This window comes from Tachypleus tridentatus, chromosome 1 (genome assembly GCF_004210375.1).
Source record: "Tachypleus tridentatus isolate NWPU-2018 chromosome 1, ASM421037v1, whole genome shotgun sequence".
NCBI lineage: Eukaryota > Metazoa > Arthropoda > Merostomata > Xiphosura > Limulidae > Tachypleus > Tachypleus tridentatus.
The window spans coordinates 73,060,597-73,081,731 of NC_134825.1; the positions used below are offsets into that span (position 1 = coordinate 73,060,597).

General features: G+C 30.0%; 2 protein-coding genes across 26 annotated transcripts in view; one reads left to right on the plus strand and one right to left on the minus strand.

Moving 5' to 3' along the window:
• LOC143252268 (uncharacterized) overlaps nt 1–9,774 on the plus strand; it is a 40,429-nt gene extending 30,655 nt beyond the window's left edge. The window contains exons 3-5 of one of the 2 annotated variants that reach the window (XM_076504155.1): nt 2,218–2,341; nt 2,571–2,695; nt 3,797–9,774. In XM_076504155.1, the coding sequence (XP_076360270.1) occupies nt 2,218–2,341; nt 2,571–2,695; nt 3,797–4,033 (486 nt within the window). In that variant the 3' untranslated portion in view covers nt 4,034–9,774. Of the gene's footprint in view, nt 1–2,217; nt 2,342–2,570; nt 2,705–3,796 lie in introns of both variants that reach the window. The other variant, XM_076504145.1, reaches the window with a different exon arrangement.
• A 1,870-nt stretch (nt 9,775–11,644) lies between these two features.
• The window catches only part of LOC143252189 (phosphatidylinositol 4,5-bisphosphate 3-kinase catalytic subunit beta isoform-like), a 49,917-nt gene continuing 40,426 nt past the window's right edge, over nt 11,645–21,135 (minus strand). For 21 of the 24 annotated variants that reach the window (XM_076503995.1, XM_076504086.1, XM_076504097.1 and 18 more), the window contains 4 exons: nt 19,227–19,400; nt 17,913–18,030; nt 16,034–16,179; nt 11,645–14,989 (listed from right to left, as the gene is read on the minus strand). In XM_076503995.1, coding sequence (XP_076360110.1) covers nt 14,713–14,989; nt 16,034–16,179; nt 17,913–18,030; nt 19,227–19,400 — 715 coding nt within the window. In that variant the 3' untranslated portion in view covers nt 11,645–14,712. The other 3 variants (XM_076504125.1, XM_076504133.1, XM_076504142.1) reach the window with 2 other exon arrangements.

Below are 21,135 nucleotides of genomic sequence, written 5' to 3' on the forward strand. Positions count from 1 at the left end.
AAATTATTAATAAAAGATATGGCAATTATTTCATCCAACAGTGCCAGAAGAAAAACTAATACCTAATTTTGTGAAGATAAAACTATCCATGAATTTTAATCAGTGTACAAACATTATCTATAATTTACAGAAAAAAAAACGAGCACATATTCGATCCACTGGATCATCAAGGCTCCCTATTCAGGAGCAAATTTTAGATCTCGAGTGATGGTTGGATTAGAACAACACTACAATAGATGATCCTTTATTACTCTCTCATTCTGAGATTCGTCTTTTCATAAATGCATTACTTCAGGATGTATATATTAACTGTTAGGAATTCCATCTATGGATGAACAATTAATCTAGCATCCACATTAGTATTTTAGAACTTCTTACCATCCAACTGCCAGGGGCTCAGAGTCTAGCTCTGTTGAAGGAAAAAATAATCATAGTCATTCCATCAGCAATTCTGAGGTGGTATCTTACATTTCTCACCAAGGGGGCACACATTCATGTGACCTTTGGATATTCTCTACTAAACTAAATGGGATTCTGTCTGTCCCTGCTGATCATTGGTTTGAATACATTGGGGCTGGTTTGCATTTGAAAATTTAGTAAACTTGGTTCACCTATTGCACTGTTTTCAGAGCACTGTTCCTCAGGGCTCCCTAACATACATTACCACCCAGATTCTGTTAGTAGAACTAGGGAGTCCTTACAACACCCAGTTTATAGTCATTGGGGTGGTAGACAGAGTTCCTACAGAGAATTAAGGGTGAATTCCTCCACTCTCTGAGAAGAGGGTGAATTTGAGGGCCATTATAACCTGGTCCCTGGATATTTTTTTCCAAGATGTTGGTAGGAGAGGCAACATCCTATGAAGGAGCCTAGTTTTAATACTGGTTCAGATATGATGCTTGACTATCCAAGTGCATGGCCATTCTCTTTGATGAATATTGGTTCAGTACATTGTTCATGGAAAGGGGTCCATAATCATGTCATAATTCTGATCATGAAGTGATCCCATTTTGGGTTCTTGGTTGAGCACAGTTGTTCCATGTCTTCTGCATAATTCTGAGGGCTAGTGGTATGTACCTTGCCCACTTGGTTGTGGAGTGGGGATGAGTGTTCATAATTCCACATACAAATGAATTCTATTCCTTTGGTTGAGTAAGACAAACATGATCTTATTCCACACCTAGTGTGTTGCATTTTGGGCTTCTTCACCTGGAGGAGAAGGTTTGTTCACTTTGGTTTTGCTTACCTGCTTGTGTGATTCCAGTGGTTTGGAACACACAACTTTATGGCTATAGGTTGTAATGTTGTGGTCCAATTGCCTTAGCCACCAGTGTGAAATATAGGGACCAAGACCCCTTAATTTCTACACTGAGTAGTGGAACATAGGCTATCTGGTTAGTGCTGACCTATAGTGATGATAACTCATGTACAGTTTCACTCTTAATAGAAGGACTAAGTTCACAGTGAAGAGCATACCTGTTCTGGATGTAGTGTGGTTCCCCCTTCAGATACCAATCTTATCAAGGGTTTATACAGATGCTTTCTATGTGGATAAAGCCCTCACTGGCACCTTTACCTTTCAATATGGTATTCTAGCTATAAGTTTCAACTGAGGTATGTTTTGGAAGTTAACATTTTCCTATTTTGAAAATATATTTTCAGTAATACTTCTGTTGCTACTTTTCCTTTCCCATTCTTCCTCCCCACAAAGATCCAGTGTTAGAGATTGGGATGGTGTCAGTCTCAAAAAGTGTTAAAAGATGGGGTCCTTTTTTAAAACACCAAGATGAATGATGCATTGTGATAGGTGGAGAGTATCACAAGGCAAATATTACAAAGGACATTTGAGTAGGGTATGAAAGACTGGAGCAAACAAGAAAATAATCAAACTAATGCTTAGATGGGCAAAGAAGAAACCCAGCAGGTAGAGCAAAAGTTATAAGTGTATGCAGAGGTGAGTATTATTGGAAGTACATTTTCAGTTTAGGAAAATGTTAACTTTTTAAATATGTAATACCAAAGTCTTTTGTGAAGTCTTTTAAAGCAAGATACTAAAATAACAGAGAAGTGGAACTTTGTAACATATCATGAGGAAAAGTTTGGTACATTTATTCATTTTATTGGGTTGTTTCTTATCAGTCTGTTTAGTGTATATCCACAAGATTACAAAACATTTCCACTTTTTTTAGTTGTGCATTTTAAAACTGAATTTTGCAGGCAGCTAAAGAGTACCTTGGTCAGGAAGATCTTGAAGAAACAAGGTCTGGTACTAGGGCTGTGAGAGACAGTAGCAAAGCAGCAATGAAAAGACTAAGCACTATGGCCAAAACTGCCAAGGAAGGTATTGAAGTTAAAAAATAAATTCCATCTTGTATAATGTTAAATTAATATAAAATAAATCAATATTTTAATTAAGCTGCACATTCAGTTGAGTTCATGCTGTTCTTATATTTTGGTTGTAGTAAATGTTTTCTAGTGGTTGTGTTTGTACAAGTACTTTACTAAAACTTTGTATCTTTAAATATGGTGAAAAAATTTGTATTTAAAATGTTACTTGGATTTTAATCTAGGAGAAGCTTTGCTTAAAGAGCTGGGATATGCTGATGAAGCAGCAGAGTCACAAAAGAGGCGTACCAGATCTCAGACTCGAGGAGATCCCATTCCTGCACCTTCTCTAAAGAGAACCCCAAGACAGGTTAGAATAGTATGCATTTTTCCCTTTTATTGCTTTTTACTTTTCTTATTTTACTCTCAGTTTTAACTTTTGAGCCAATGTCTTGACTACTATTTATACATATAGCACAGAAGTATCAGAGAAAAATACTAAATGGATCAAATTGATTAGATTTTTCTCTTGATAAATATTTTAAATTTCTTTTACTTCTCAAGTATTTGCAGCTAGTGGATACAAGTTACCACAATGTGATTCTTAGGAATTATGCACAAATTTTTAATGCACTATGCACTTTTTCTTTCTTTCTTTTTTTTCTTTTTTTTTTACAAATATTTGAGAAACTGAAAGGATAAACACAATATAAGAGTACACATCTTCAAGCAGAGTAGAAACAGCTTATTGAAACTGAAATTAAGAAAAATAGTAAGTAAGGCATTATATACATAGAAAAGAGTGTTAGATAGCATATTTGGTTACAGAAAAATATATATTTGGGAAATAAAATGTATGTTTTTAGATCCTTGATGTTTGCTGTAGGTCTGTGATGCATGATGCCCTTAAAATATCACCAAAGAAGTAAGTCTAGTGGAGTGATGTCTCACAAATGCAGAGGCATGGAATTAGCTCACTGACCAATCCATTGTATTGAGTTTTTTCTTGTACAGTTGTCATTTTACAGGTTAACTGGAGTAAAAAAGAAACTTGACAATAAAAAAAAACTTTGAATTTGATCAAGATGTCGAAAACTGTATGATTGTATTTCTTTGCAAAACTTTTCATAAGTTAACTATCTTAGTTTTTACAGTTTATTCTTTAATTATAAATTTAATATTACTATGCTAACTATTCAAATAATTTTGAACATCATGAACATCTGATCTGTTTTTGGACATCACAAATGTGTCACCAATTTACCTTCTGTAATATAAAGATTTAACAGTTCAGGAAAATTTTCTAACTAATGTTTTTATGTGATGACTTAAAAAGAAATTAGTTATACTTGGTTTATTTCATGTACATAATTATTTTTTTTAATTATGTATTCTGTTAAAATTGTATATTTTGGAAACCAGTTGAGCTGGTTAAAAGTATTGTGTTTTCCTGTATTATTGGATTATGTAGGAAGCAACTAGACGAGGACGAAGAGGAAGGCCACGAAAAGAAGAAAGAAGGTCATCAAGTGAGGACCTTGATCAAAAGGATGAAAAAGAAGATATTAAAGAAGATAGCAATGACATGAAAGAACAGGAAACAACAAAAGTGAACAATAAAGAGAATGAAGAACAGAAAGAAAAAGGAATCAATCCACAGACAGATGTGTCTATGGGAGAAAATGAACCACCTTCAAGTGAAAACTGATAAATATTTTATCACATAGCTCTGTTTTACAAACAAGCAGCTTCATTGCCAGGGAAAAAAAGGGATTTGTAAGATTTTGAAATATATGTATATGAAGATAAAATTAAGTTAATGGAACATCTAAGCTCCACTCTTTAATTCCAAGGATTTTTCTTTTTTTTAATTAATTGTGGAAGATCCATAAAACATTTCTCTAGAGTCTCACATGTTTGAGTTTAACCACCTTTAACTTTTGAATCTTGCTACTTTACATTTTACAATTTAGTTAGTTTTTTCTATGTATAAATATATATATATTTTGTTCTAAGGAAAGTTTATGGCTTTTACTATAAGGTTATTGTTTTCGTCTTTTATTGGGATGTTTAACAACATCTAAGATTTAATAGACTTGGTTGTTAAGTACTGAATGAAACTTAAAAAAGCAACAACTAATTATTCTTGTGTGTTCATGGTTGTGGCATAGAACCTTTACTATGGTTGACACCAGTCCCAATGCAAGGAATGTTTTATATATTATTCTGTGGTGCAAATAGAATGCTCTTTTAAAAAACAAATATCTGAATAACCATTAGTCTGTAAGTAAATCTCAGAAGTCTGTTCATAAGTGTAACAGATTTAGGTGTTCAAAATGTTTCCAAGCCCACATAATCATTTCTTGTAATTGGATTGTTTAAGAAAACAACTTGTAAATCTGGCTGTTTTGACCATAGAATGTGCTCAGCACTTACATGTATTGTTATGAAAGTTGTGTGTGTTTCATCATTCAAGTGTTGTATTGGTATCTTATTGCTGCGTTGTAATATAATTTTTTATTAACAAGTGGTTAGTTATTATTTTCTAACACATTAAACATTTTTTAGAGATGTAATTTCACCTATTTAAGTGCCAAAATGTATTCAGTTCTTCATTTCATAAGTTAAGAAAATCTGTCATTTAATATGAATATTGAAGTTTGGTATTTTTGAAATCCAGAAGAAATTGCTATAGTCTGCAGTTCCAAGCATTGTTAACTACTGAATTTTTTGCACATTTTTAAATTGTAAAACTAAAAGAACAAAAGAGAACTAAAATCATAATCAGTGATGACAAGAAAACCCACTTGTAGAGTGGTCATCGTCAAGCTCACAAAGAAAGAAAGAGGTAACTGACCGATAGCTGATCTCATGTTTGAAGGGGGTTGTGTAACTGAGTATAGGAATGTAGAGGGCATGCTTAAATGTTTGATTATCTTCTTTCTTTGTGAACCTGACAATGACTGAAAAAGGTCGAAACATTGTTCGCTCCTCAACCATAAACCAGCCGTTTTTATGTCTATAACACTAAATTCACTTTTTTCTCCTTGTAATTTTCTAGAGGTGCATCTGATATTTCTGATTGACAGTGGCACAATTTTAATTTTTCTTTTTTTAAATTTATCTCAGAGCATAATTGTCATTGTAAACAAAGACAAGAAGAACTTGAAAAATATGTAAAAATTAACATGAGTGAAAGTTTAGAACTACAGATTTTACATTTAGTATGCTAAATTACAACTTTTATTTTATTTCTTACCTTAGTATTTTTAGTTGGTTGGCTGAAATGTTTTTAAGAAATTACAAAGTAAAAAAATATAAAAAGTTCCACAAATATTACTTGCTAATATTAGTTTTATTATTTGTATCTTTTTTAGATTTTATTTTTTTATTTGATAAAATTTAGATATAATAAATTTTAATTATTAAAGCTTAAAGATTTAGCATTGCAACCTGCCTTTGAGTTATGGCAGTGTTTTGCAAACTTAACTCATCAAAGTTTCTGTTGCACTAATAATTCACATTAAAATAATTTTTGCAAGTAATTATAGCAAAATTAACATTTTATTTACTTGTTTTTAATAATTTTTTAAAATGAAAAAATGTTTGTAAAGGGTGAGTAAATTCATCATGAAGGTGAGAAGGCTTTGAAATCAAAGTTATAATTTTGTTAAGTTATAGCAATCTCCAACTCTTTAGTTTCTTCTGTTATTATTTTTGGACTTTCCTGCTAAAGGCCATTTCCCCTACCTCCCTCCAGCCACCAGTAAGTGCTACCAAGGAGGATGCACTTCCACAGATTGGAAAACACCGAGTTATAGAATTATTTTGTGTTTATAAAATGTATGCAGTACTTCTGCTCTTAAGAATAGCTGTAAGTCACACAGTCTTAAAATTCCCATTAAAATTAAGAATTATGTTACATAAATCATGCACACATATTAAACATAGGTTGAATTTTTCCTAAATTTAGTTGATTTTACTTTAAAGGAGGTACTGAATGTTATATGTGTTATTTTTATATTAACTTTATTCAGTGATATTTGTTTTTAGAGGCAGTATATCTTGCTTTTATAAATGTTTTCATACAGAAATGTTACAACTATGTATCAATGAATAATGGGAAATGATAATCTGAAATGAATCTCATTGTCCTAAAAATGATAAGAAAGATATTAGTTAAATGATGTTTTACTGAAACCACATAAAAGTATGGTGGAAGATGGTCGTCCTTTATGTTATCTTCTTTCCTTATTTTGTTTGAGCTGTTTTATTTTTACATTGTTTTCCTTTATTTTATATTTAGAAGAGGATTACGAAGGTAATGGTTTTATTTGATGTAAACAAATGTGAATGTATAAGTGTTGTTACTTTGATACAATGATATCAGCCACAGTAAGTATTATATCAAGTTAAAACTAATAAAGTAGTTAGAAAGCCAATAGGTACAGCTTCCTATTGTTCAAGGTTTTATGTCTATTAATGTACCAAATTCCAACTCAAATATCCAGTTAATCATTGCTTTTGAAGCTGTCAATTGTTTGCTATTTGGTCAGTATTGCTTGTTATTTAATGTATAGCTAACAAATACACATAATGATATAAATATCTTGAAGGCTGTGCTGCATATGGAGGCCAAACTGTTAAGAATGCACTTTGACAAATTAAGTTAAGGTAATCAGCCTATTATGTATTAAAATAGTTTCAGTTTATTTATTGCTTGTTGGAAGTTTCTACATTTTCCTAATTGATGTGGATTTTAAGATTCACATCTATATAAACAGATTCAGAATGATATAATTTATCTTGTAAATTTTGTGGTTCTTTATGACCACAGAACAACTGAAATAAGCCAGTCAATCAGACATGAAGCTTGCATATCATAAGACATATTCTGGAATCTCCTGACTTATATTTCCTTAATCCCAACATTTTCTGTTCTGTTATTGGCATTCAAATTGCAGTTCTGCATGCATATCTTGTAGACATTGTGATTCACAGATTTACACAAGTATATCTTATTCATAGGCAAACAATCTTTGTTGTAGATTTAACCAAAATGAGACTTTAAACATGTTAAATAGATGGGAAATTATTTTTCTATAGTGAACTTTACCAATTTCATTTAATTAAAAACATACTCTTTGCATATTGACACCAATATTTTGTTAGAATCTCTTAGATTTTTAATAGTTTTGTTCAGGGTCATCAGTAGACTCTACCAACATTTTTTTTCTAATTAAAATATTAAATTTGATGTTCATTTGAAAGTATGCTCGTTGAGCATATGAATTCATTTGTGTTAATTTATAGCTCAATAAAATTAATTCCAATTGAACCTTTTAAGTTGAGAAACTGTGAAACTTTGTTATCACAGCCCCTCAAATTGTAGTTTTAATATTGGTAAGGTTACTTTGTTACCCAGAACCAGCCTCGTAAATGGTAGTTTTTATACTGCTTAACATGAGAACGTTTGAATTCTGTGTTTATTTTACATTTCTTGCTTTTGTAACTGGTGTAATTTGATAAAGTCACTTTTAAAAGTTATAATATTCTAGGCAAGATTACTTGCAAAATAAAACACTTCATTGTGTTTCCAAGTAGAATTGTGATACGTATCTCTAAACTTGAAAGTACCAAAATTTCGGCAATTGTGTACATTAGTTCACACACCTGATTTTCATTGTATTTAGAAGAATGCAAAGTGGAAGACAAGTGTACTTGATAATAGTTCTACCTTCATCAAGTGTAGAAATTGTTTGCTAAAGACAAAACTGTAAATGTGCAACCACTGCTAAAAACAAATTTTATGTTACTTCTAAGATGTTCTAAATATATTTTAATATTTAAAAAAATCCTGAAAATGTTATTAGGCTATGGTTTTGTGAATAATGAAAACATTTTCTGGCATATTTTTAAGTTTGCTAACAACACATGAATATATTGGGATATCTCGGGTTAGTTTCCTTGTATTCACATTCTGATGTTTTATCAGTTTCATCATTAGACACGTTCTAATAAGTAGATTTGTGAAGTTTAAAACTTTGTTTTTTTATAAACTTAAATAGTTTAGTTTGTTATTGTTATAAATAATTTTTTATCTTATTTACTATAATTATATTATTTAAACACAAAATAGTATTTGAATTGTAATACAGTGCTACTAACATAAGAAGTCCTTTGCTATGCACAGTATTTTTCATTGGTACCAAGAAACAACTATAGGATTTGTATGTGTGAAATGAACAAATCATTTCAATGATAAATACAACTATACCTGTGAGAGAGACAAACAACATTATTACAAGTGTCACAGATATTAATTCATTGTAGTCATGTTATAGATTTTCTTGTATATTAAGAGAAAATTAAAATATAATGTTTTCAGCATTTTCCCACAAGAATTAGGTCAGATTTTTCAGTGTTTTAATTTTCCTTTGTGTGTGTGAAGTATGTTTTTGTACTTTCAACATAGTTTATAAAATATGCGATAAAATAAAACTTTGATTTGGCAAATGAGTAGCTTAAATTTGTGAAAAAGGAAATAGTTTTAGCATCTATTATCTACCCTGAGTACTGATAAATGTTCATTTCATATCTTTGTATTTTGTAGTAACTGATAGTGAAAGCACACTTATGGAAAACATATCCACTACTTGGAAGTAAAATCTAGTCTGATTAGAAAATGTTAAATAGATGATGTATTGGTGATTTTTGTCTTAAATATTAAAAGGAAATTATGTTTTCTGTTTTTGTCTCCTGTAGCTTCATCTGTGTTACAATTTGATAAGGTTCTATTAATATCCAGGATCTAGTTTTTAATTTTTATTCTCCTAATTACAAAGCCTATGTCACTGTTACACAAGCTTGAAAAGACTGGAAACATTGGTTCATTTAATATTCTTGAGGGAAGTTAGTTATTTACAAGGATATCGATTTATAGATGCAATTTTATATTTATGCTGGAAGTATTTAGTATAAATTGTTTGGAAGTTTTGTGTTTTCCACTGGTGGCTGGTAAAAATGTACTGTAAAAGTTGATATATGTATATAGACACACACGTATATCACTGCTTGAATTTTATATTCTCCATGAAAAATTACATTAATTTTTAGAACTACACATAAAAAGGATTTTAAAAAGGTGAGCAAAATATGAATCTGGCAAAAAATATCCATGCCATTTGCACAGTACCCTTAAATGTGATCATTTGTAGTAACCTGAGGGGAAACATTTAGTTTTTTTAAAAAAACTTATTATACTTAGATTAAATGATTAAAGAAAACAAATTTTTTAATAACAGAATGTGAAGGTCTTCATTCCAAGCATTATTCATTTCAGGTTTTTATCATCACATAAGTCGTATCTCTTGTTTGTGAATCATGTGTGAACTGTAATGTACTGTCAGTTTTAATAATAAATATTCATTCTATTAAAACAAAAAAAAATTGTTCAATAGTTTTTGTTGGGAAGGGGTGCTTAGCTATAAAAAAAGAATGTTGGGTGGACCAAACAAGTGGCCCCCTTGAAAATGTTGTTAATTTGTTATATCTTTTATTAGATAACAGAAAAAAAATGTAAAGCTATGTTTTTAGAATGCACTCAACAATACCTGTTCAAATTTGATCTTAATTCCTAAATTTAACACTGAGCATATCATATGCAGTTGTATTTCTGTTTAATTTATACTATACATTTGATTTTTAAAGCAATTTAAGGGCATGTGGTCATAGAAATCACTGTTATTTATAATGCAAATTTTTTTTTTTTAGAACAAAACCATATAGGGTTAACATAGGGAACTGAACCTCAAATTTTAATGTTAGTCTGTAAACTTACCACTGTCTCACTGGGAATATGAAATCTGTGGTGTGTCACATCACATAATGGTTGATTTTTCAAAATCCAGATTTATTCATTAGCCCAAGGGGGTATTGTGAAACCTTTTAAGTGTAGTAAGTGTTGGTATAATAAGCCTAAAGTAAAAGGTTCACCTAGCATAGAACTAAGAGCTTAAAATTTATCACAAAAGTAAAAAATATCAATTCAATTTTAAACATAAATCATCTATGAATTATGTTATTTTCTGCCATGTCATCAACAATTTTAATAAAAAACTAACCACTTCAGTCAACAAAGACTCTACCTGAAGAACTCAAAACATATATTTCCACTTTTGTTGTCTATACATTTCATTTTATACTTTCAGAAAATAGACTAAGAACAATATTAGGTTATACTTTTGCTGCTAAGCAATATGACATAAAAGCCATTGTTAATCTTGATTATGATTGGCTCACAAAGGAATTTACTGACATTTAACTGATTCTCCTTTTTGTTTGTCAAGCTTGGTTTTGCAAAATGTATTTTATTTCAGTTAGCTATGAAATGTGAGGTTAGGATATACTATTGGGTGGAAGGTGGTAGTACCTGCTTCATAATTTTGGAGGGGATATACACAAATGTATAACAGGTAAAAATCATTTGGTATATAAATGCCTCACAACAGCTATTTAAGAAGAGGTAGTGTATTAGGATATTTCTTGAAAGTTAAGAAATGAATGGCTTTACATTGAAAATATTTAAAGAATTGGATTAAATTTACATCAATGCTTGTAATATGATAAAAATATGCAAGATAGACAAATAAAAAGAAATTCATGCACGATAAAGCTCTTAAGAGTGGCACTGGAGTTAAGTTAAGGGGGATGGGATGGTTAAGTCAATAAGGAACAGTTTAGATAAACCTTATGAAATTCTGATTAATAAACCTGTCTTTCTAAAGAGAAGTGAAGATCTTAATCCAGTGTAAAAAAGATCCTATTTTAAACCTATCATATGACAGACTTGAGAAACTAAGAGGTTTCACAAAAAAATCAATTTGCCAGAATAAAAACTGCATATAACTAGAATTTGCAAAGATGATAATAATGTTGGAAGGATAAGGACTCATTTTTACAATAAGTTGGTGATTTTTTGGAAGCAAATAAATCCAGTATGAATAAAACTTAAGTTATTAGGTTTGGTTTCTAATGTAGGATTAAAAAAGTGATAGTAAAATAATATATATAATAATAAGAATGTATAGTTGTTAAATAATATTAAAGTGAGTTTATTGGTATCTTTTGATGCAAAAAAGTTACAAGTTATGTAACATTACAACACAGTGAAATTGGATGCCTCAGGCTAAAAGATAAGATTTGTAGGTTGTGTATTTGATGTAAAAACCCATAACTAAAAAACTCTACTTATAATACATTATTCTCTTTTAACACAAAATATGTTTCATGTTTAATTAACATACACACAGTCATCATGAGTTTGTTGAAAAAATACTTTACTTGTATCTCGGTACATCACATAATACTTGTAAACAGCTAAAAATGTAAACTTCTGTACAGTGAAAAACTTCTTTCAAATCTTAATTGTATAAAACATTTTTCATTATGAAAGTCCCCTAAAATCTGGAACTGGAGAATGGTGCAAATTCATTTTGAAAACTAAAACTGAGTACCTGCAAAACAGTATTTTCATTCAAAAACTTATCCTGAAATACAAATAGACTGGTTCAATAGTGGAATAATTACAGAGTATCTTATTACATTTCTGTGCCTCTGAAAATATAAGATTAAGTGGAGCCAAAACTGCTTCCAAATAAAAGCCAATGAAGAGAGTATAAACATAAACAAAAAGAGTTGTCTGTTGGGAACTCAGGTAGTCACTACTAAAATTTTTTTTTTTTTTACAAATTATACTAAAAGTAATTTGAACAAGACTTCCTTTAAAAATATTATTAACTTTCTACAATTTTTTTCTTTCAACAGTACTGGCAGGAATTATGCAAATAAAACAGGTCTAAAATCAGTTGTCATAATAATTAAAATAGTATTTTAACAAAAATATCAAGAGAACCTACCACTCATTATCACTATCTTAGTTTCAATTTGTTCATCTAAAACTGGTGTTCATACAAGTTTATAATAGGGTGATTCAAAATGTATCTAGACATTATCCAGGTTCTGATGGTATATGTCTGTTCTCAATGTATTTTTAACGTATAATGATATCAAAATATTCTTTAGAGCAGTGGTAGATTCCTATCAGTACTTTAGGCAACATGAACAAATACATTGAACTAGCTTGACTTTAACACGTGCTTATCTAAGAGCAACAGTTGAGGTCACACATAAAAGGAAATTACTGACCTTAATGACCCAAAGATATGCTTCATTTAGAATACTGCACATACAACAGTTAAGTTGTATACATACACTATATACACATATTTCTGCAAATATGCAAATTCACTGATTTTTATGGATTAAATGTTCATCACATATGACACACAAAGATGTTATGCCCACAATTTTATGTTCCTTATTCATTACTGTCTAGTTAACTTTAAATTACTGTGAAATAAATGAAATATTTTAAGTGGCAAAGCTGAAAATTGTGAATGAACTTTCTTTAAATGCTTGATATATTTTTACATTTTTTTATTTATCCACTGATAAACTATATGTATTTAATGTTGAAGAAAAACAGGTTTTCAAAGTAGTATATACTTTAGTTGACAGACAAATAACAATAACAAAAACAAAAACAAGTAACTGATTTTGATTAATTCAGGGGCTTTAAAAACAAACTGGAAAGCTTACAACTGCTGAAATATTTATTTCCCTCTGACTGCCATGCCATTCCTTAAAAATAAGTATTAGTGACATCTTTAAGTGTGTAATATGTATTTAATTGATTAAACATTGAAGCTACTGCTTCCCATTATACTTCAGTGATAAGAATTTTTAATTTTGTTGTTTACTTTCAGTAATATTGTCAAACACAGTGACACTTGTACCTGTGTAATTAAAAAAAATAGTACTAAATATTTATCAGATTGTTGGTATCTTTTACATAATTGGAACATTAGAAGGACTCAAAAATATGTAATAGATATTTAATAATGGTAGAATTACTTAACAACTTAAGTAATGTTTCACTTTTTTTAAGACTGTATTATTTCTTGTCCAAAAATGTATTGCTCCTTTCCACTAGTAAACAATTTAAACATTAAAATAACATATCATTTATGACATACCCAACTGTAGGTACATGTGAAAGAGATGTAACATACACTTAAAAATGTCTGGCAAATAAGCTTTTAATGAAAAATAAACATACCATAAAATCATTGTTAACTCCAAACTGATTTTATGGACTATATGTTTTTATAAAAGAAACAATGAAAATATAATTTTTAAAATCCAGTAATATAAAAAAAAACAACAGTTACTTACAGTATGCTTTAAATTTTAAGGTCTAATGGCATAAAACTTTTCCTTAAAGTAGGGTTATACACACCTCTGCAAACACACAGATATATATGTATAAAATACTGTTAGTATCACAATATATCCTATGTTCCATTCCAAGTTAAATACTAAACAGACAGAAAGTTCCAAATGCAGCATTAAAAAACTTGGTTAACAAAAACTGTCAATTACATTTCTTCAAAACCTAAATTTCTGAAAGTAATTTTTACATTTTTTATTAGTCCATTGATAAAGTACATTTTTCATGTTGAAGTAGAACAATTTTTCTAAGAAGCAGACTATAATTAATACATATGTGAAAAATATTATAAATAAATTAGTGAAAATGCTCTCAGAGTACACTAAGTTGTTACTAAGTATGTTTCCAAGTTAAATAAGTTTCATGAGGTTTCCAAAAATTCAACATATCATAAACTGTGATGAATTACATGTGGATTGTAAGTCAAATAATGTAACTGTAGCTCTGTTCCTGCCAATAGAGAAAGAGTACTGACAAAGGTCAAAATAAGGAATAACTTGCACAAAAGTAGTTGGTTAAGTAGTGTATGTGCATACATATATCAAAAATTACTTCAGTACTATCACCAACTGTTATGTGTGATTATTTTTTGTTTTTCTATGAAAACTTTTATTCCATTTGACTAATTTTCCAACATTCTGTTAAACTGAAAGTTTTCTATGAAATATTAAGTACAATTTGATTGTATAGCTTTGTACAATTCATATATATATATATATATTAAGTATGAAGAGAATGCGATGCATACAGCCAAACACAAGAAAGTATGTTAAACAGCTTTTACTTTTCTAATTGATTGTTGATTTTTTAATTAACAGGAGAATTTGAATAGGGGTATGAAGTTTACATTTTCTATTTTAATTTTCAAAACTTGTTTGATATTGCAAAAAGCATACATATCATTTTTTCTTGGTTGAATTTTCATTTAAACAGCAATGAAACACTTACTTAAAAAATAACAACTTCTGTCACACTTTACATATATCAATGTCAAAATAAAACTGTTGCACAGTCTTATATCACAATAAAATGGCATACTAGTCACTAATTTTGTTATCTTTGGCTAAATTATGGGCCAACCAGTTTAAGCTGGTCTTCCAACTGTTTTGCAAAGCCTCCATGAATTTGGATCGGAAGTGCTGAAGTGCCTCTAACTCAGTCTTGTCCAGAACAAGAGTCTCACGTAAGTAATACAGATCTTTTTCAGATGTAAGCTCAGGTATGCCTGTTGACAGCATCATAGCAAAAAGTGAAATTATCAGAGTTCCTTTCCTCCGCAAGATCATGAAAGCTTCTTCACAGTATTCCTGAAATCTACAAGTTACATTTTAAGTTTCAACAGCAACTAATTCTATAAAAAATCAAATCTTCTTTAAAACAAAAGATGTGTATGTGGCTTCTGATAAATATTACCCATAACTGAAAGTTATAAAAAACACACACTAACACTTTCCCACATAAGAATATAAATATAAACAAATTGTGTAGAATAATACAAAAATAGTAAGTGGAATCCCCTTGCAACATGGCCCAGACTTTTTGTTTTACACATTAAATATTTTTATATTTAATTTTCTGATGTTCAAAAAGTTATTCATAATTGTGATAATGAATTTTTTTAACTAACATTTAACAATAATTAAATAACACTACGTAACAACATTTTTACTTGTTCCTGGACAGAAAGTGTTATTTCACAATTGCTTATGCCTAAAGTATATGAAAAAAGACCTATTTTTCTCTTCAAACTTTGCTTTTGTAACCTGGGAGCATATAACGAAAACATACATGATGGGAGACTACATTTGGGGGTCGATACATTAAAGTGATTTACATTAGAGTTGCAAATCTTGAAAACCTACTCCTTCTAAACATTTTTGTTTCGTTTTTGTATAACTTTAGAATAAATACTGTAAATCTTGATTCATATGTTGTTTTATTCAGACCTTATGTAAACGAAAATGTGCAAATTTGCCCATTTTTACATAGAAAATAAGTTAATTTTTAAATTTCATTATTCAGGTGACAAAAGCAAAGTTTGAAGGGAATAATGGCCATTTTCTGTACTTTTACAACATAAGCAATTAAGAAATAAAGCGTACTATCTAGGAACAAAATTTATGTTACATAGTATAATTAATGGATATGATCTCTGTACTATCCTGACCATTCACTCTGATGATCAATTTGAAGTTTAATAACAAGTATGATGCAAAAGTAATAAAGTTATCAGTTTTTACAACAAAAAGTAAACACACACCAAGCTCTAAGCAACCATAATTTTTTCAAACATTTTGTTAAGGACAATTATACCAAAATATGTTCATGAAGAAATTTCACTTCATCTAATTTACTAACCTGCAAAATGCCTGGTTTTTCTGGCTACTTCCTCTGGTAATAACATAAACAAAGTCATTTGTAAGCACAAAAGGAACTCTTTCTCTTCTAATTCCAAACTTTTCTTTGAAATTTCCCAGAATATGTCCAAAATCTATATGAAACAACTGAAATACAAGTAAATAACAAAATAAATTAAAAATGCTAAAAAACAAAGCAGGTAAAATGGTATGAAATTAAGATGACAGAAAAGATACAAAATAAGTTAAAAAATAATATTGCTTATTCTAGCTTACAAACCATATATACATGTATTCTAGCTATATGTTTTTACCTTTATACATTGATCAGGTAATCATACCTCTTCCAGAAGGTGTTTAAGACAGTGAAAATACAACTAATATACTGCCACCTAGCCAACCTTCATAAAAATCTAATCTATTATTACAGAATACAGTAGTCCCTCTTAGATATGACCAACTTATCTGCCATAATAAAAAGTCATATCAGACAGGAAATAGTTATTCAAAATATAAATAACCAGATAATAAGTGACTGAGATCTAGCTGTGCCAGTTGCTATTATAAAAGCATGAACATAATGGTTTATATGCTCTATAAATAATCACATGACATCAAAAATTTGTATAATAATACTTATGATGAAAAATAGTTCAAAAAATAAACTTAAAATTGTTTTGATTGTGTTTTATTTAAAACAAATTATCTTGGATTAGCTTTCCAGAAACAGAAATATTCTTAACTCTTGTATTACAAAACTAATCAAACACAAGCTTATTAAGTTCATGATTTGGGGTGTTATGCACTTTTCCAGAACTCTTCAATGTTAATTTTATCAGCCACAATTGTTTGAATTTGTGTTTTATCAATCAAATTTCAGTAGCAATATGAACACATTTTGCACCCATTTCATGCTTTTTGATGACTTCAGTTTTTTCTTGGAGAGTAAGGTGCTTTCACTTTTCTTGATACTTTCTGACACAGAGCCAATCTTTGTAGACAAATGTGATTTATTCTTCAGTATTTTAAAAAACAAGTTACAGATAAACTACTTAGTGGGAGAATTACTTAACTATATTATGCAACATCTGACTCTCAAAAGAACACTCATTCTAACTGCTGATTGGCTCATGATGGTTCTTCCCAGCTTGTACCATGGTCTTATTTTTGTGTCCCAAACACTCACACATCAACTGTTGTAGACAGTCACTAACTGCTGTTGAAATTATTAATTTTTTTCTGAGTACACTGAATAACCAAGGTAGAGATATTCATATTTTGAAGAATATTGCATAAGATATGAAAGTTTCCCAGCCTTCATATTCATTTTGTGATGTAGCATCTAATCATTCACCTGTTGCAAACATCAACACACTACAGTTGAATCATCATTGATTCTGATTATAGTACACACTTGTATGGATAAAATCAAATAAATGAATACACAACAAAAAGATGTTTATACGTTTTTATTAAAATGAAGAAAATTCGCTAGAGAGATCATTGTCCAATCTTCTGCCCAAAAATCATGATTGCATGGCAAATATGTCAGGAAGTTGTTCATGGGAGGGTCACGTCAATGTAAAATCATTTTGTGCACAGAAAAAAAAGTAATATTTAAAAAGAAATAATTATTGAGAGATGTTATATCCACCAGGATTAATTGTATTTTGTAGATTAATAGAATAAGAGTCCACAAAAATTTTCAGATGAACATTTATATAATGCAGAGACTTTAAGATTAGTAAAAATAAATGTCTGCTACTTTGAGTCTGAAGACACTTTTCTGCAAGCCTTGCTTTTAGTAAGACTACTATCAGAAACATTGCTTAATTTAAAATATCTCATTACTAAATCTTTCCTGATCAAACATTTAATACCTGTCCATTGGTTTTCACCATGATGTTGTCACTGTGTCTGTCTGCTATTCCAAGAACATAAGTTGCTACACAGTAACCAGCACAAGAAAGGGTAAATTCTTCCACTGCTTTATTAAGACTATAAAACAAACAGTCTGAGGTCAGTCATGCATTTCAAAACATTGAAGTGATACAAAACTTATTAAATCATGAAATATTCATAAAATAAATAATTCTTTCTGAGAAGTAACAACTGAAAATACATTATAAATAACCTGAAATGTTCACCAGTTCAAATGCCTAGGGAAAATGTCTGAACTTTAGCTCAAGCATATAAAACATTCAATGCAAAACAAAACAAAATTTTTCTGCCCTTTTATTGGTGGTTTAAATGAAAAGAAATGTTTATGAAGTCTTCATGATCAATCATTATAAAAACTTAGCTTACCTAACTAGATTTTATTATTGAAGAAACAAATATACCAGTAAAACTGGATATTGACTTTTGATTGACAAGAAGATGAGTTTAAACAATGCCGTCATTTAAAACTTCCAGTCTGTATAATGTGTTGAGATGGAGTGAAGCAATCACCACTAATAACTTCTGAGAGAAACCAAAGTAATATGACCCGTGATAATGAGAAAACCCAAGGTTGAAACGTGGTTCACTCCTCTACTAGTGCTTTCTCTACCATTTTTAAATATATAAAGTAATATGACAACCACTACACATCTGGTATATCCAATGCTCATGACTCCTCTTTCCCAACAGTAGTGGTTGAGATTCTGTTTATATCATATAAAATTACTGGACAAAATCGTTACATTGTTAGCTGGCCTAAGTAGTGGTGGAGTGTTAAGATCATTGTAAAGAAACGTAAACAAAATGAATAAGTCCTATAAACTTGATGATAAACATATAAACATGAGAAAACAGAATATTAAAAAAGGGAGAAAAACAAATGGATCTTTTCAGTTTTTGGTTACAAACATTTTCTGAAATTCCTAAATGTTTCCAGGATCACAATACACTACGTTTCCCAAACTGAAGAGGATGACTTGATCCAGAATAAAATTCAGAGACTGTATCATAACTATGACTATCATGGGAAGTCCTAAGTTACTGGAAGAACTGAGACAAATGGCTTTCAGTGAAACAAGTGAACTTTTAAAGATCCTACAAAATGGCTAAAAATGAAACATGACAACAATTTTTTTAAAATCATAAGCTTTCTAGTAAAAAAAATCAATGATATTTCACCACATTAAAGAATATAATGTTAATAAAATTAAATATTCTGTCTAGTCCAACAGAACGATTAGCTTAAAAGTGACCTTTTCTCATCAGGATTGTGGTCTTTAAGCCATGCAAGTAATGACCCTTTCTTGAAGGCTGAAGTAGCAGAGAAGCCTTTTTCTTTCTGAATATTGGCAATTGTTTCAGCATTCAAAACAACTTCAATCAGCCCTTCATTGTAATCTGTTGAAATACACTGGTAAGGAATCATCCTAAAAAAAGTGACAATATTCAAAAGACATTTAATTGTATCTGTTTAATGAAAATAATGCATTAATACACAAAAGAAATTGAGGTGAATAAATATATAAATATTTCATTTCATATACAAAAAATAGCATATGCTTTGAGGCAGTGGTTCTCAAGCACTTTAGGTTCATGTACAATTTTTTGTTTATGTTTTTAAAATTATAAACGCAGGCATAAATAAAATCCAAGTATCAAAAATTCACATTTTTATCACTTATCCATTAATGCAAAGGATATGATTGTTTTCTCTGGCACAAATGAAGAATATGTGATACCATTTTTAAGACAAGAAAATACTGGCAAGTCAATGCAAGTAGAGGGTGAATCTATAAATGAAGTAAGTAGTATGTATATGTATGTGGAAAGCTCAGATAGGGCTTATTACAAATTTTATGATTTTTTAAGTTAAGACATATACCACCAATATTAGCTCTACATACTATCAGTGGTACATATACCACAGTTTGGAAATCAATACTTTATGATATTAACTGTTTGATGTACATTTTGTTTCCATGTAAATTTTAGACTACTAACAATTTTTCAAAAGTCTTGACCAAACGTTTTTATTTTCAAAAAAATCATTAATTTTTATTTGACGTGTCATGGGCTTTGTAACCTCAATTACATCAGACACAAAATTATATATTAAATTAAAAATTGCAACATTAAAATACATAAGTCTAATACCAGGACACATTACATAATGAGTGACCCTGCTGTTTGATGTTTGCCTTGAGAATGCAGGTTTTTCTGTTTCCTCCTGAGAAAATTAAGTAACTACACCCACACACATAAACACACAGTATTGGACATAACTAAGGATAAAGTGAATAAGTTGGTACAATATGCAAATAGTATGAGTCTGTTCCCTCTCTACTATATGAAAATAAGCTTCATTAGAATTGCAGTAATATGTTGATAGTTTACACTGCGACAGAGTGCCATCCAGCAAATCAATACCATACCAGCATAATGCCTGTAGATGACATGCACACATGAATTATATTTTTCCCAACAGAAAAATGCACTCATGTCTCCCAAGACACAAATTCCATATGTTTAAAAAACATGTAAAAATCAAAGTTTTGGTTGGTTAAGACTACATGTAGTGAGATTGAGGCATAATATCATTTATTAGCAAGAAATGTATGGAAATTGTGAATAAAGTACAAGAAAGTGTTGATAACAGAAAAATGAGGCATAAAAATACAACTCTTGACATTAAGTAACTCAATATGCTCTTTATACCTGACAAATGCTTCAGACTGTAAAGAATGGGATGAGCAAAGTTCAAGTAGATTGCTCTTTACGGACAAATACAAATTGTCTAGTGGCAGAAATCAGTCTCATGATCAATGTACAGCAAAGTATGTTGGGATGAAATATACAAATTTGGGCTGTATGTCTACCAGTTGTTTTGGATGTGATAGAACTAACAGCATGCATCCTGAGTGCTGACAAATACAGTCAGATTATTGTCCATTATATCACAAGAATGATACCTGTTTCAGGAATTTATATGCCAGCAAGACTGTGATTCCAACGTATGCAACAACACTGATGCAGATAACATAGTTTCTTTGCACCAAAACATGCCAAGCAAAAAAACTTGGAGGAAAGAAAAATAATGGACTACTGTCAACCATGACTTGGTCTGTACAATCTTATATGAAAATTGAGAGTATGAAAAACAAT